This window comes from Dipteris shenzhenensis, chromosome 1 (assembly GCF_047967505.1).
Source record: "Dipteris shenzhenensis isolate YYH24624 ecotype China chromosome 1, Dip_SZ_1.0, whole genome shotgun sequence".
NCBI lineage: Eukaryota > Viridiplantae > Streptophyta > Polypodiopsida > Gleicheniales > Dipteridaceae > Dipteris > Dipteris shenzhenensis.
Window position 1 is genome coordinate 42442296 of NC_141596.1, and position 17378 is coordinate 42459673.

The following is a 17378-nucleotide window of genomic DNA, read 5'->3' on the forward strand; positions in this document are numbered from 1 at the left end:
CAGAAGGCAAGGGAGCTCTTGTACCATGAACAAATATTGAGAGGGAGAGGTGAAGATGGGAGATAAGGAGAGAGGGCTGAGCGAGAGAGCACTTCATAAATGATTAATTGTAAACTAGGGTTAGGGTCAAGGTTTCCAACCCTTGTGCCTTTTAGCACTCTTTTGTGTTAGTCACATATGATCACATGATGTTGAGATGAATCCTCAACACCATCACTGTGAAAAGCCACAAGAGTGCTATAGCTCTCATCTCTGTTGCCCTATACTCTTGTAAGACTTGATCATTCAAGACACAAATGAATTAAAAGACAATGGCTATCATTTCCTATGAGAGTTGAGACTAAGACACACTAGCACAGATTTTGACACTATGAGAGTTGAGACTAAGACATACTTGCCCACACATTTAGACAAAGAGCACACATTTTGACACTATGAGAGTTCACACTAAGACATGCTTGCCCACACATTTAGACAAAGATGAGAACAATATAGCTAATAGAACACACTACAACACACAATACCAAGAGTGCCTTTTTGATCCCTAAAATATTTTAGGGCTCACTTCCAAATCATAAAAAAGAGTTTTGGGGTTCTCCCCCAATCATAACCAAAAAAACCACCTTCAACCCTCCCAGCTTCTATAAAATTAATGTGATTAGCTTGTCAAAAGCACACCTTTAAGCCTTACAATCCTTTCTTACTTAGCCAATTTAGTATGAAAAAAGAAAACAACTAGTAGCATAGGAAAGAGATCGACATCAACCATGTGAGCAACACCGGACTACTCTCATTGGAGCTCATTTGGTCCCTTGAATGAATGCCTTTACATGCAACTATTGGTGATGTATCTTTGCCTCTCACATTTTAGAGATACCAAGATCCCTACGGCTTTGGATGGTTTTACTGACCCTATAGCATTTGGCAGCTGTTTCTATTCTTCCAAATCATTGAGTTTTAAAAGGAACTTGGTTATAACATTTATTGCTCTAAAGTACATTCTAGCCCAACATTTAGCGAGTACTAGCCCTTTGGGGTTGAATTTTATGCAAGAGCTCATTCCTTCCTTTTTGAATGGGTACTAATGGTGTGTGCATGTCTACCTTTGTATGTCCATGTGAAATAATCTTTGTAGGCCATTGACAATTGTTTTACTTTTGGCTCTTCTTGAGTGAGGTATTCCCCTTTGAGGACTAGATTTTCTTGTTGGAGTCTTATACGAGATATATACTCTTTGACTTTGTTGCAGCCTTATACGAGATATACACTCTTTGACTTTGTAAGCCCTTCATAGACTCAAATGAGAAGGGTGGATGATAAGGAGTGAAGCATGAAAGACAAACAAAGCAAAGTGTAGAGGCTCATGCATCCCAATTACCTTTTTTAGCTTGCATATTGCGATGGAGGAGGAGGACGAGGAGGAGGAGGGAGGAGAAGAGAGGAGGAGGAGGAGGAGGAGGAGGAGGAGGAGCAGGAGGGAGTAGAAGGGACGAGGAGGAGGGAGAAGGAGAGGCAGGGTTGCAAGGTTGGAGGAGAGGGGAGGAGGAGCTGCAAGGTTAGGACATGCTTTTGGACATGGAGTGTAAGGAAGCATAGACACTTGAAGACAATTGCATGGTAGGCCCCCATTTATTAAATCTATGGGAAGAATCTATGGATAAAGGCTTCTTGGACCAAAGGATAAACACTGGAATGATCAAGTTAATCCCGAAAGGAGACCCTAAGATGGAGTTAAACATTAGGGAAAAAGGGAGCTCATTTTGGGGCCTTGTAAGAAATTCACTATTTTTTGATTTATTTCTCTCCTAAAAGACCTCAAAAATAGTAAAATACGGAAACGTGGCTCAGATTTGTCAGTAAGGACTACAGAACTGTCAGTTCAGAAAGGAATAAGATAATCTATTGTCTAACTAACACGATTTTGCGTTAAATATCTCCTTAGTTTTTTTTTGTTTCTCGAAGATTCCGCATCTCTTTTGCCGACGTGTGTAGGCCTCTCATAAAGAATCCATCACTGAACTTGGTGATTGCACGTTTTCAAAATATTTACATGGATACCGCCACTTTTCCACGATTCATGTTACAAAACGACTATGAGATTGACAAGCAAACTTCGCAACCTCAGAAGCACAAAAAATGGCCGATACTAGTGAGTCACTATCTCAAAAGAAGCGATTACACCATCTTCACATCAACTTAGAAGAACAATATGCTCCAGCATAAAAAAGACGAAAGAATACGTGCTGAATGCTCAACAGCGGGAAAATATGAGAAGAGAAGGGCTTCAACATATTGACTTATGGTGCGATGGAAGCATATATCCAAAATGTCAAGTAAAAAACTCTACACCTCCATTTGTCAATTCCACCACATTACTGAGGTTTGCTGGCGATGGACAAAATGGACTTCTTGGTTATATTTCAGCGCAGTTTGCATTTGCAAAAATGTATAAAATGATGTACCTACAAGAAAAGGGGGCCAGGATGCAGGAGATAGCCATTCGTGCAAAATTGGAGCAGCAGTTGCAGAATGAAATTGAGGACCATTCAAAGAGTAAAAAAGAGTTGACAAGAGCAAGAAAGAAGAGAACCGTGCTTGGAGACAGACTACGAAGCAGGAAGATTAAAAACATTGCAAATTTGAAGGCTGAGACTGGTGGATGCAAGCGAAGAATTCAGGAAGCAAGGTTAGATTGAAATTTATCATTTTGTATACTCAAAAAGGCTCTCAAATGACTATATCTATTTCGTCCATTACCGCAAAACAAAAATGGAGGTGTTGAATGATATAGGCATATTGTGTTGTTACTATAGGAAATTATTGGAGCCTGCAAAAGAAAATATGGATCCGAACCTTCTTCCTGTTAAACAAATGAAAGGATTGCTTTCTTGTGGTGTAGCAAAAGGTTTGATTGAGGAAAAAAAATACAAAACAGTCAAACGCAATGTTGTAGAGGACTTTGTATCCAATAATCAAGTTGATGGCACTATAATCCAAGAGGCTCTTGATGTTAGTGGAGTTAGCAGGAAGGGATATAGTTCGATTTTCCATGCGATATCCTCAACTTTGAAAGATCAAAGGATTAAACGAGTTTTACTGCCAAATCCAGCAACCATGTGGAGGATAAGAGGTCATTTGAATGAAAGTATAGATGAGTTTATTGGGCAATATATCCATATTGAAGAAATATTTCATGGTGGTAAAGGAACCACTGTGTATGACCCTTGGAACAATATATTTGTAGATCTACAACAACTTCAAAGAAGAATGGTCGAGTTTTATGGAATAACATTTGAGGAGTGCAAAGGCATTTTGAAATTTGTTATCAAATTGGATGAGTGTGAGGTTGTAAAGGAAAAGAAAATGGAAAGGGTTACTATTACATTAATGAATGGAGCACTTGATACATCATTGTCTGAAGCGAGTTCGAAGTATTTTAGTGTGCAGTCGGAGAAACACATATGGTGGTTAGGCTCATTGTTTTCTAATATGTTATAGTAAGACTTTTGTTTTCTATAATCTGGCAGGTGAAGATAGAAGACCATGAAACACTAGATTGGGTGTTTCACCACACAGAAATACCAAGAATAATCAAAAGACAAGTGCAAGGCGAGAATCTCCATGTTGCAGGAAAAGGTGATTTTCAAGTAGAGTGGCACATGGCGGGGGATCTTAAAACACTTAAGTGCATGTATAACATTAGTAAAGGAGGCAACTCAAAGTCTCCTTGTCTTTACTGCAAAGAATCAGCTCAAGTAATGGATTCCAAATGGTGGAAGAGAGCACCTAATAGAGATAAAGTTGACCCTAACTTCAAGGCCATTTTGGACATTCGACTATGTAATGTTCACATCTGCACATTGCATGGTCTATGTCGAATTATTGAGAAATTGGTACTTTTGTATATTGGATTTGCTTGGAAACTCCGTCCTGAAAAAAATAGAAAGGATGCTCTTCAAGCATTGGAAAAAGTGTTATCCGATATAGGTCTGCATGGAGGAGATGTTCAAATCACAAACGATTTTAAAAAGTCTACCAATGGCAAGGGTTTTTCCCCGATGATATAATAAAATGCTTACCTTTATAAGTACCATCGTTTCATAAGCAATGCCATCTTTATACTAAACGTAATACAATTTGTTCACAATTTCAATATATTGTTTGTTTAATATTTAATGACACCACTCTATCTATCCCAAGGACTTTGTACAAATCAGTTCATCTTCAACTTATTGTTCATTTATACAAGATCATACCAGACATCAAAGACTTTGTACAAATCAGTTCAACTTCAATATAATGTTTGTGCTATATTTGATGTCTAAATCCTATTTCTCCCAGGGCCTGCCGATCAGAACTCTCTTTTTGATCTTGATTGGACTCTTTTTCTTCCTTATTGGCTTGATGTCGACTGTCTGTTTATCAATGCTTGCCTCTGTTGCTTGTCTGGGAGGGGTATCCTTTTCTTCAGTTGTCTCCACGTGTTCTTCTTCTTGGATTATGTTGCCTGATGCAATCATGGGTGGCTCTCAAAACCTTATGAGCTTGTGTTTTCCATAGCCCTCCAGACATTTGGGCTCCTTAACACCACATGCTAATGCATAACAAAAAGTAAGAGGCCCTAGAGGCCTGCTTATTCACATAATCCCCAAATATATCTATGGCAGACAACCTCTCTATCAAAATGATCTTTTCCTTTTGCCATGAAAGATCATGTCCACCTAAAACCCTAGACAAACATTTTAAGAAGTAAACAATGGCTTCTCCATTGTTGCTCAACTGCCTATGGTAAATCAAGATCTTAGCACTGCCTAGATCATGAATATAATGAGCTAGGCTTGACAGTTTGCCAAACCCAGCCGGCCTGCTTCCACTTGTTCTCTGGAGGAATGTGGCATCCTCAATTTGTAGCTGCCACATATCAAAAGATTGGAGTGAGACAATACACAACCTACAAAACATTTAAGCAAAAGATAAAGTATTTGATTTGAAGTAACAAGATCGTACCTTCTCATTTTCATAAGCAACAAGCACTTCATCTTTCCAAAGATTTATTCCTCTCCCCTCCGGTCCAGCCTCTTCTTTAAGCTTTTCGGTCCAGCCTCTTCTTTAAGCTTTTCTGTGTATAGTGCTGAGAGATTCATAGCTTCCTGTGTGAGCTGGAAGGCAGCTTCATCTGGCTCTTGGAACTTTTTAGCCTCTTTGAAACAAATAGTAAGGGCCTCTGTAGGATCAAAAGTTGTTTCCAAAGCCAGTAGTGAATGGTCATCCTCTATGCCAACCTCCTTGTCAAGCCTTGAAGCCTGGGCAATAAGGGAAATGGCATAGTCCTCCCTCAAATTGAACATACACTCTATATCATGGAGGAAAACATAATCTTTTCCACCAATCAAGACACCTGGAAGCATGGGCACTACATAGTTGCTACTCTGAACATCAAAATCTTCAACTGGCTGTGCTACCCTAAGAGTTTCAGTCCTCAGTTGAACAAGGTCAAGAGCAGCCACTTGCAACTGTCCTGGAGGTTGATATCTTCTTCTTGCTCTGCCATTTCTATTACCAAAGGAACATCCTGTTTTTCCTCTGCTTCATATGTGTCTTCTTCTTCAGCCTCCTGCCCTTGTTCATCCAGAGAGTCCTGACTGAAGACAATGTACATAAGGAATGCCATGGTTTCCTCAAGCACTCTACACTTTCTGGTGTGCAAGTTACAATTGAATTTATATTGATCAGGCAGGCTGTCAAATCTTCTTGTCAATGGAGACAATATGATTTATATGCACAAAAACCTTTTCACCTTCCACAATTCTTCCTGCCTCTGTCAGTTGTTTGAAGGTATCCCAATGGTCTGAAAGAAAATCTTTGTGATGCTCCAGTACAGAGCTCATAGTGAACTCCATGTTGAAAATACTATGGTATACGTGGAAGTTCCTCTGAGCCTTGCATTTGTGAAGAAACTCAAATAGGAGCAAATTTGGAGATTTTTCCTCTTCTGGTTCCTTTTGTTTTGAGATGGAAGACTCAGCATTCTGCTCCAGTCTCTTCCTTTTGCCTGTTCCAAAATTTATATACATTGAATTCTATATGCTGACATATGCAATCAGGGAATGCATAGGATATCACCAAATAATTCCCTTCATGAGCTCTCATGACTCACCTGGTGATTGCTGTGGTCTAATTATAGCAGCAGAAAAGTCCAGCTTCCTCTTGAAAGGAGGGGCCTGAGAGTCAACTGTTCCAAAGCAAAAACATTTCTCATCATCAAGGAAGAATTCCACAGGGCCAAAGATAGCAAAACAATGAGGAAGAAGTGAGAACCAAAAGAGACACAGGAATTTGCAGGAAAACGCGATGTAGGACCATTTGGAAAATGTCAAGCACTCTCCTCGCATTTTGTTGCAAATTTTCCAGTTCTGTTGATATCCATGTCAAATCAAATGCTAGGATCATCTCACAGATTCCTGGACAGTATGAGTTGATATGCAAGAGAAAGGCTGGAGCTGAGTGAAGCTTTTCATGAGGAAAGTGTCGAGAATAGGAATTTGCAACAAAATGCGATATGGGCTATCTAGAGATGGATAAAGCACTCTCCTCGCATTTTGTTGCAAACTTCTAGGTTCTATTCATATCCATCTCCAATCAAATTCTAGGGTGATCTACCAGATTCTTGGACAGTATAAATTGAATATGTAACAAGAAGGGTGGAGCTGAGTGAAGATATTTGGACATCAAGAATTCTATGGATGGAAGAAATATATGTCAAAAAACATTGAAAAGAATCTAGAATTTTGACCTTTCTTTTCCTTTTCCATGCTGTTGGAGTTATGCTGTTGGAGTTGCACTGGTGAATCTCCTGCTCTTTCCCAAACTTGAACTGCAGCCTTGGTAACCTGGAGATCTGGCAGTGGTAGTAGTCTTCAGGCTCTTCAGGCAAGTTGCAGTCTGGATGGAGTGTGCTGGGTAGGAAGGGATCAGAGAGGGAAGGAAAAGGATGATGGGAGGGTGTTGGCAGGGATGAAAGATTGGGAGGTAGGGGAGGGAAGAGTGGTTGTGGAACTGATTATGAAATCATGAATGGCACAAGTTCCAAGGCAAAAAGTGTCCCTTTCACATGTGCCAAGTTTCAAATTCCAAGAGATCTGGGTCCCACCCACACGTGTGAAAAAACGAGTCCATTCCACACGTGTGGGATTTAGCAGCTGCCTTGTTTGTATTTTGCACTAATCTTTTCCCTCCTGTTTAATCTCTCTTGTGTCGGCCCTCTTGTCTCAGCTCTCTTGCCTCCCTACCTTCGTACTCTGCACCATCAGCACCCTGACCAGCAGCACAGGTTCATCCCCAGCACAGGGTACTCATCAGCAGCACAGCACACCCGCATATAGCTTCCAGGTCTGTAGGACTCTTTATATCCTGATCTTCTTGTTTAATAGTATAACACACATGGCTATAGGATGTGATGTACCTTGGATATTAGGATAAAGATTATAGGCATTCCTAAGGTTTTTCCATTGCAACCACAAGCAGGAAGACTTTTGAATTAGGCTGGTTGAGTGAGAGATTGATCATCTCTATAGATTTAGCAATGTTTGCAGATCTTAATGTGTGACAATTGCATTTAAGGATAAAACTTTATCTATGGGTTCCTCCTTCAGTCTGTGCACTCTTCTTGCCTTTCATAGGCTCAATCCATCCTGCATGAACTTGCAAACACATTAAAATGACTGAAGGCATGTTCCAGCATGCTGCCTCATGAATTTGCAGGAAAATGCGAGGAGAAGGCTTTAGGAATTTCAAACAGCCGAAATCGCGTTTTGTTGCAAATATTGAACTGTTGCTTCATCCACCCCTATTATTCTAGTTTTGTGTCTTTCTAAGTTGTCCATGGCTGGACTCTCCTTGCATAAACTCAATCCATATTGTATTTTGTTGTAAGGATAGAGAAATCATTGTAGGAATGCACCAGCATGTCAATCCAGGTATTTGCAGGAAAACGTGATATCGAGCTGTTAGGCATTTTAAACTGTCCATATCACGTTTTATTGCAAATTTGTATATGTTGCTTCAGCCACCCCTGTCCATGGCTGTACTCTCCTTGCATAGACTCAATCCATATTGTATTTAGTTGTAAAGAAAGAGAAATCACTGTAGAAATGTACTAGCATGTCAATTCAGGTATTTGCTTCATCCGCCCCTGTCGTTGTGGATTTCTATCTTTCTCCAGTCAAATCCTAGAATGATCTACCAGATTCTTGGACAGTGAGAGTTAGATATGTAGCAAGAAGAGGGGAGCTGAGTAAAAATATTCATAGGAATTTGTCTAGGAAGGGGTGATTAGAGATTATTGTTACAAATATATGGGATGTTCTATGAGATTATTGGACAACAGGACTAGGACATGTGACAAGAAATGCTGGAGCTGTGGAAAATGGGATATGGGATGTGGTGGATGGAAATTACCCAGATATCTGGACATCAAGAAGTCTATCGATGGAAGAAATATATATCAAAAAACATTGAAAAGAATCTAGAACTCTGACCTTTCTTTTCCTGTGAATCTCCTGCTCTCTCCCAAACTTGAGCTGTAGCCTTGGTAACCTGGAGCTTTGGCAGTGGTAGTAGTCTTCAGGCAGGTTGCAATCTGGATGGAGTGTGGTGGGTAGGAAGGGATCCGAGAGGGAAGGAAAAGGATGATGGGAGGGTGCTAGCAGGGATGAAAGATTGGGAGGCAGGGGAGGGAAGAGTGGTTATGGAACTGATTATGAAATCATGAATGGCACAAGTTCCAAGGCAAAAAGTGTCCCTTTCACATGTGCCAAGTTTCAAACTCCAAGAGATCTGGGTCCCATCCACATGTAAATATGTATTCTATTCTTTTCTGATATAATGTAATCACACACCCTCATTTTTTATTTTTTATTTTTATTTTTTAAAACATTTTTGTTTTTTTTACCTCCTTAATTTCCACTTTTGTCTTAAGCTTGTAATTTTCATTGGCATTTATTAGATTTTAGCCTCATTTACATCCTATCATCTTGATGAGTAGCTTAGTTGCATTGCATAGATGTGTACTCCATTCACGCTTTGTCGATTCCATGATCGATTTCTTGTGGCATAAGTATAGTTTTACCACCTGACAGTGCAGCTATCCAAATGTTGAATCTTGCACCTGCATCCACGATGGCTGATATTTATTCACACTTTGTGCTTACTGTCTCTTCATAAGGTCATCATTTCTCATGTCTCTTAATTTATCTGTATGTATTCTCTGAAATCTTTTAAGGGTGCTAAAGAATGCCTCATAATTCCCTAAAGCGGGCATTACAGGAGGCTATCTATAGCCCAACGAGCAGAAGTGGTACCACCAAGAACATCACTGCTTTCATTGCCACCATATTGCTGGGCACGGCAAGAAGGATTATCCGAAGTGGCTTGCCGAGAAGGCTGCAAAAGCACCTACTTCGTATGTTGCCAATGTATTGGGACTTCCAGCCCCGCCTCCATCCTCAACTACGAACGCTGTCTTCCCTGCTTTGAATGCCGTTTTCACGGTGGTCTTTCAAGGTAAGAAGGAGGGTGATTTCTCAGATCAAAAGAAGGCACTCATTCGAGCGTACGACATAGCTAACGGGCATCAGTTTATTGTCCTATTCGATATGGGGAGTTCAAAAGATGCCATCTCCCCTTAGCTTGCCAAGACAGTGAGGTGTACCTTGGTGCCTCACGAGCTTGCAGTGGATGGGTTCATGCCCGGCTTGCGCACACACATCATGCATAAGGCCATCCATGCAAGCAATGGTGGATCTACTCCAATAGTTCCAAGACATCATGCTCCGGGATTGATCTGCCACCCCAGTTGCCTCCCAACCGACCGGAATACCATCGCATTAATCTACTTTTGGACTTGACACCTCCAAGTAAGTTCCCATATCGACTTTCCAAGTCTATGGAGGGGGAGTTAGAGCAGCAATTGTCTCAATTACTGCGCGTAGGGTTTATTAGACCTTCTTCTTCGCCTTTTGCTACACCATTCTATTTGTGGCAAAGAAGGAGAAGTCCGCATGACTATGTGTCGACTACAGAGCACTCAACAAGCTTATGGTAAGCCACAAGTTTCCTATGCCCTGCATTGAGTACATCTTGGAAAGACTCAATGGTGCAAGATTTTTTTCAAAGATTGACATCAAGAGTGGCTACCATCAAGTCCGTATTTTTGAAGCGGACATCCCAAAGACAACTTTTCGAATAGAGCGAGCTCATTACGAGTTTGTAGTCATGCCCTTTGGTCTGAAGAATGCACCACCAACATTCAACAAGATGATGTCGCGGGTATTCACAGAGTATATAGGGAAGTGCCTGTTCATCTTTCTCGATGATATCCTGATCTTTTCCGCTACAGCCGAGCAACATATTAAGGATGTGCGATGTGCCCTACAGGTATTACGTGATAACTAGCTATACCTCAATGCAAAGAAAAGTGAATTTGGCTTGCTAGAAATTCAATATTTGGGCTACATCATTAGTGCTCAAGGGATTCGATTGGACCCTGAGAAGATCCAAGCTATCACAAGTTGGGCTGTCCACTCGATGGCTCAAGAGATTGGATCCTTTGTGGGTTTGTGTCAAGCATACAGCTCACACATGGAGGGTTTCTCAACATACGCAACCCCTCTTATAGATTTACTCAAAGGGGTAAAGATACGCAGACAAAAGTTCAAGTCATAGGCAAAGCTTTGCAGGCCTTCCATGACTTGTAACGGTTGGCCATGACAACACCAGTTATGAAGATCGCCTATTGGGATGATCCATTTTTGGTAATCACAGACGCTAGCAATGTCGCCATAGGGGCAATTTTACAGCAAAAGGATAGACTCGTGGCATATTACAGCAGAAAGCTTAACGATGCCGAAAAGAACTATTCAGTGTATGATAGAGAGCTCCTCGGTGTCATCCAAGCATTAAAACATTGGAAGCCTTTCCTATACAGAAGGACTTTCATGGTTAAGACAGATCACCAAGCCCTTAAGTGGCTTCAGACAATGCCTAGTGCGCAATGGAGCGATCGGCAACAACGGTGGAGCCAAATATTCCAGTAGTTTGGGGGAATAATCGAGTACGTTCTTAGCAAAAACAACCCCGTTGCCAACGCTCTCAGTCGGAAAGGTTCCATCTAGACCATTGAGCATGCCATTGTGCTTGAAATCAAAGGAAAGGATCTTGATAGCATGAAGGCACAGTACGCGAAGTCAGCAGAGTTTGGCACACAATTCTAGTTAGCCACGACGCTTGCTCCAGGCCATTACTCATTAGAGGATGGTTGGATTTTCTATAAGAAAAGATTATGTGTACTCAAAGACAAACGGCAGTTGCTTCTTCATGATGCCCATGATGTCCTTACCAGTGGTAACAGAGGTATCAACAGGACTTTGGAGAAGTTAGAGCACTATTTCTATTGGCCAAAGATGCAGAAGGACGTATACGGCTATGTTCAGAATTGTCAGATATGCCAAAAGGTCAAGGCTTCCCAGAAGAAAGCGACAGGCTTACTTATGCCATTGCCAATCCCCGACGGTCCTTTTCAGGACATAGGTATGGATTTCGTGGGGCCACTTCCAACATCTGCAGGTACGCGTAATACTCAATGTCTTAATATTGTTTGTCACTTTAGTAAATATTGTATGCTTATTCCTTGCAAACAAACAGCAAGCGCTGAAGATGTAGCTCGTTTGTTTATCAAGTATTAGTATCCCATTGGAGGGTTGCCAAAGACCATCACAGGACTCCAAGTTTACGTCTAACTTTTGGCGAGCCTTGTTTGATAATTTTGGTACTAAGCTATAGATGTCCAGCGCTTTCCATTCGCAATCGAACGGTGAGATGGAAAAGTATAATGGTATGGCATTTGATATTTTGAAATCATATTGTCATGATGCTCAGGGAAAGTGGGAGCAGTTTCTTCCCCCAGGCCATTCTAAATGATACCTATTCTTCGAGTTTACCTCACTCGTCACCCGGATGGTGTCTCCATCTCTTGAAGCCAACAAAACCACTGAATCAATGGTAGATATTATGGAGTCCGTGAAAAGCCGCATTGCCAAAGCTCAAGCATCGTAAACGCGCCAGGCTAACAAATCCAGACGAGATGTCCAGTATAAAGAGGGGCAATGGGTGTATTTACGTATTATCAAGCAAAGATTGAAGCAGGTGGGCAAGCGATGCCCTAAGCTGTCCTTCAGGAGCTTCGGACCATTCCCTATTATTCAAAAGATCAATGATGTCTCGATGAAGTTACGCCTTCCAGACAGTTGGACTATGCACAATGTGTTTCATGTAGCTTGGTTGAAGCCATATTTTGGACCTCCTCTTTCAAAGATTTCCGACGAGCAACAACCTAAAGTTCTTGATGAAGCCGAAGTTTTGCAGCCAGAACAGATCCTTCATAATAAATTCAAGCATGGGTTAGGACGCAGGATGCGGGAGTTTTACACCAAGTTCTGTGATCGAGGTACTCATGAAGCAGTATGGTTGTACGGAGATTTTTTCCAAGAGTTTCCCCAGATATTGGCGGACTACTTGGAAGCAATGAACCTACCGCCAAGTTAAGGAGGAGGGAATGTCACATGCACTCCTGCACTTGGGTGCAAAGTGACACACTAGCTACATCGACAAGTGCGTAATAGTTCCCTAATAGGAGATTTTGTCGTATGATGTGACCCCTTTTGTGAGCCCTTGTCCAGGGACAGCAGTCAGGCACAAGCTACGTAAGTCAGTATCTCAGCCTTAGGTCAAGTCAAAAGATCAGTCCTTGTTCACTGGTACCCACTGGAGAACCGTAGGGTAGTGTTTCCGTCTTAGGTTTAGGTCTAGGATAGGAGCCCTTTTGGGCCCCCTCAGGGCTGGAACAAGTGAAGAGAATGGCAGGGGAAGGGCTGCCTTTATAGGCTACCTTGCACCCCTCCCTAGGCTACCTTTATGGGGCCTAGGTTTGGCATTCATGGGGCCAGCCAACCAGCCCCAAAAGCCCTATAAATAGGGGGCCTCCAAGCCCTCTTTCCTCATTCAGTTCTCCCAGCACTGCAGCCTCCTACAGCTCCTCTCTAGCCTCCCCTCTGAATAGCTTGACACTCCCCAGCGGTGGTCCTCTGACCAGCCTCAGCCCTTGGCATCAATTCAGCCGTCTGGGAACGGTGTTACGCAGCACATCAGATGGGGAGTCGCGACAGCGAACGGAGTAAGGTTTGGGGTCTGTTTCAGCAGCTCTTTTCATTTATCTCTTACAGTTTTACACAGCTCATTCTCAGCTCTTTATTTCAATCATCTCTTAGCTCTCTTTTAGGATCTATCACTCCTAGCTTTCACTCTCTCACTCATGCAGTAAACCTACATTTCGGTGGATAGCATAAGCCTCTCCCTTGCCTTGTAGAAGCGTCCTACATCGTCAGTGTGGACAGCATCAAGGTCTCGGTATTGGTTGGCGTTGCCTCTTAGGTCTTTGGGTCTACTATACGTGTGCACAGTGAGCTCTTCAAAAGCACATTTCGTGCTCTCTCGAAGAGTGTTCTTTGTATTTCTCAGTTCTCCAAGTATAAAGCAAATTCTCCCCTGATTGGGGGAGGGGGCCCTCAATGGGTATAGGGACCCAATCGGTTGTCGACTCTACTCTCTCTCTACCCTCATCTCCTTTTTCTTTCTATGGTAAACAACACTAATTCCTCGCTAAAGGTTTAAAGAAGGTCTTGTTGTGAATTACACGATTAGATTACCGTTGCATGTTACAATTACAATAAGTATTTGGCTTCTGTAGGTGACAAAGAATCAATTGGTTTTTTGTTGAAATTGCTCCTTGGCCAAGAAAAAGTGCATCACTTTAGGTTGACCTTCTTATATATCCATAGTCACTATCATAGTAACCATGCAACCTAGTGTGCCTTCCTTTGTATTCAACTTCGAAATAGTTTTGTTCCTCTCATGTATCTCGACACTCTTTGAGTAATGCCTCAACTAGCTTTGCTTATCCTTAAAGCCTTGCTTTTCCTAGATTAGCCTTGCTTTTTGTAGTCTATGGGGTCTAAACTTCATGCATGCTAGCTCGAGTCTCAAGCTTAGGTATGCAATAATTTTGAAAATCACAAGGGAATCAAATATAATGGGGAAATCTCTTGTAAGAAACTTAGAAGCTCCGTCATTTGTGCGTGTCCACAAATCACAGAAAAGTAAAACTATAAATTGCAGCAGAAACAATGAAACTTTGGAGGTCTGTTGATTCTTAGAAATAGCGAGTGCCCACAAAAAAGTCACAAGCTATAAATTGCAGAAATCACAAAATTTTCAGGTCTGCCAATCGGAAAGTGCAATCTTGATTTCTGGAACAGCAGATTCAGAATTCACACTGACTTGTTTTTGACAAAGATTCATGACCTATAAAGGCAGCTTCCTATCGTAAGATTACAATTGGACTCAAATGGCTAACCCCACAAGCACAATTAGCAGCCCACCAGCTCTGTCCTGGCTTCTTCCATGCTGTTCACTCTCATTGCCACAACTTCCTCCTCCAGCATGGGAGCGTCTGCGTAGATGTTAGACATGAACACATAGGCTGCAGCATCCTTTTCATCTAACTGCAATGCATGTTTAAAGGCCAGTCTTCCAAGCTCCACATTTCCCCACTTTCTAGAAGCCCCCAACACCTTATGCCACATCACGAGATTGGGATGAAAAGGCATGTTCTTCACCATTGCTATAGCCTCATCTAATTGGCCTGCACGGCCAAGGAGATCAACCATGCAAGCATGGTGCACGGCCGTTGGAGGGATCCCATAGTTCTTGGTCATGGCCTCAAAGTATTCTTGGGCCTTATCTACTAGACCTGTATGACTGCATACATTAAAAACGATCAGGAATGTGACCCGACCTGGCTCAAAGCCTTCTCCTCTCATTTTCTCAACCATATGGAAAACAATTTCACTTTCCCCTAGTTGGGCATATCCTGCAATTAGTGCATTCCACGAGACTTCGTCTCGAATTGGCAGCTTGTTAAATGCTTCCCGTGCTTCTGCAAGCGAGCCACATTTGGCATACATGTCCAACAAGGTGTTGCCAACAATAAGATCCCTTTCCAGCCCATTTCTCGCAATCTCTGAATGTATTTCTCGCCCCTTGTCAATGGTTCCTATGCTGCCACAAGCTTTCAAGCTGCAAACAAATGTGACAGCATTTGGAGTGACGCCCTCCAGTTGCATCTGTCCAAAACATTTCAGTGCTTCCTCACCAAGCCCATGCTCTGCATATCCTGCAATCAGTGCAGTCCAGGAGACCTCATTCCGAACTTGCACCTTGTCAAACACTTCCCGTGCTTTTGCAAGCAAGCCACATTTGGCATACATATCCACCAAAATGTTGCCAATAGTAAGATCCCTTTCCAGCCCATTTCTCGCAATCTCAGCATGTATTTCTTGGCCCTTGCCCACAGCTCCTATGCTGCCACAAGCTTTCAAGCTGCAAACAAATGTGACGGCATTTGGGAAAACACCCTCCAACAGCATCTGTCCAAAACAGTTCAGCGCTTCCTCACCAAGCCCTTGGTCAGCATATCCTGAGACTAGTGCAGTCCATGATATTACATCTCGAACTTGCAACTTGTCAAACGCTTCCCGTGCTTTAGCAAGTAAGCCACATTTGGCATACATGTCCACCAAGGTATTGCCAACAAAAAGCTCTCTTTCCAACCCCTTTCTGGAAACCTCTGCATGTATTTCTAGGCCCTTGTCTATAGCTCCTATGCTGCCACAAGCTTTCAAGCTGCAAACAAATGTGACAGCATTTGGAGAGACACCGTCCAGTTGCATCTGTTGGAAGCAGTCCAACACTTCTTCACCTAGCCCATGTCTGGCATATCCTGCAACGAGTGTATTCCAGGAGACTACGTCTCGATCTGGCAGCTTGTCAAGTGCTTCCCATGCTTTTGCAAATGATCCACATTTAGCATACATATCCACCAAGGTGTTGCCAACAAAAGTCTCTCTTTCCAACCCCATCCTGGCAATCTCAGCGTGTATTTCCCAGCCTTTGTCTACGGCTCCTATGCTACCACAAGCTTTCAAGCTGCAAACAAATGTGATAGCATTTGGAGAGACACCCTCCAATTGCATCTGTTCAAAACAGTTCAGCGCTTCCTGATTAGGACCATGTTCGGCATAGCCTGCTATTAGTGCAGTCCACGAGACTACGTCTCGCGCTGGCAGCTTGTCAAAAATTACCTGTGCTTTTGCAAGTAACCCACATTTGCAATACATATCCAGCAAGGTGCTGCCAACGAAAAGATCTCTTTCTAATCCCTTCGTAGAAATCTCAGCATGTATTTCTTCACCTCGTTCCAGATCTTTTAGCCTAGAACAAGCCTTCAGTAAAGCCACGAAGGTGTACTTGCTAGGATGTACAGAATCCTCTCGCATTTTCTGGTACAGGTCGAGCGCATGCTGTGATTCCCCACCTTCAATATAACCCCTGATGAGAGAAGTCCAAGAATGCACACTCCGATCAACTAACCTGTTAAATACCTGCTGTGCATCACACATGCTTCCAACTTGCACCAACGTTTGGATGAGGTAGTTCCCAAGAGATCTATAATCTTCCAGCCCATTTTTGCATATGTAGGCATGCAAGCGCTTAATATATGCTACATTTTTATCTGTTCGGCACTTAAGCACAATGCATATAAGCCTCTGAACAGAAGGCAGATGCGGCATCCGTTCCATAGACGTGAGTGCCTCCTCTAAGCTAAGAGCGTCCCAGGCACTCGTCTCTTGCAGTTCTTGTGCTTTAGAAGCATTCATGTGAAAGCCAGCCTTGCCACAAAGCCAACGTTCCTCCAGCACCGCTGGGCTTGATAGCAGGTGTGGTCCTGCGCCATTAACAAGTCCCTGCCAAGCATCTGAGCGACGGCAGGGCTGCATAGTTTCGACCTTCTAAAGTATGATCATCTTCTGGAGAAACGCTCTAAGTCGCTAGAGGAGGGAGTTGTCTTGTTACTCGGGGGAGGGAGCTCTCAACGAGGAAGCTCTCAAAGAGAGCTCCCTCCCTCTCTTCCCTGAAACCATTCACTCATTCATTGTTGCAACTTCACATTTGGTCGGCCCTGATCTGGGTTTTGTTTATTAGCATTGCCTCCTTAAAAGGTTCGCACGAGGGGCACGTGTCGGACCTCCAACCCGAGGCCCGGTTACATCGTGTGGGAACATTTTGAGTCAGTCGCGTTGGAGAGGGGGGAGGATTTTGGAAAATTCACAAAGCCAGGCCAGCACTCCAACGCCGCAAAAATGTTGGTGATAGCATTTACGAGGCGAGGGGCTACAAATCCTTCTTCCCGATGCTAGATCAACGCC

General features: G+C 42.7%; 1 protein-coding gene and 1 pseudogene across 1 annotated transcript; one reads left to right on the plus strand and one right to left on the minus strand.

Annotated features, from left to right (window-relative positions):
- Positions 1-10994: 10994 nt before the first annotated feature.
- On the plus strand, positions 10995-12600 carry LOC147905869 (uncharacterized; annotated as a pseudogene).
- Positions 12601-14298: 1698 nt separating this feature from the next.
- Positions 14299-17101, minus strand: LOC147905870 (pentatricopeptide repeat-containing protein At2g33680-like). The gene has a single exon (XM_087375183.1). The coding sequence runs from the start codon at positions 16947-16949 to the stop codon at positions 14481-14483; it is 2469 nt and encodes an 822-aa protein (XP_087231309.1). The 5' UTR covers positions 16950-17101; the 3' UTR covers positions 14299-14480.
- Between the last annotated feature and the right edge of the window lie 277 nt (positions 17102-17378).

What these genes read in the sequence shown, in the direction of transcription:
- LOC147905870 (XM_087375183.1), bottom strand. Translation starts at nt 16,949, where the DNA reads ATGCAGCCCTGCCGTCGCTCAGATGCTTGGCAGGGACTTGTTAATGGC.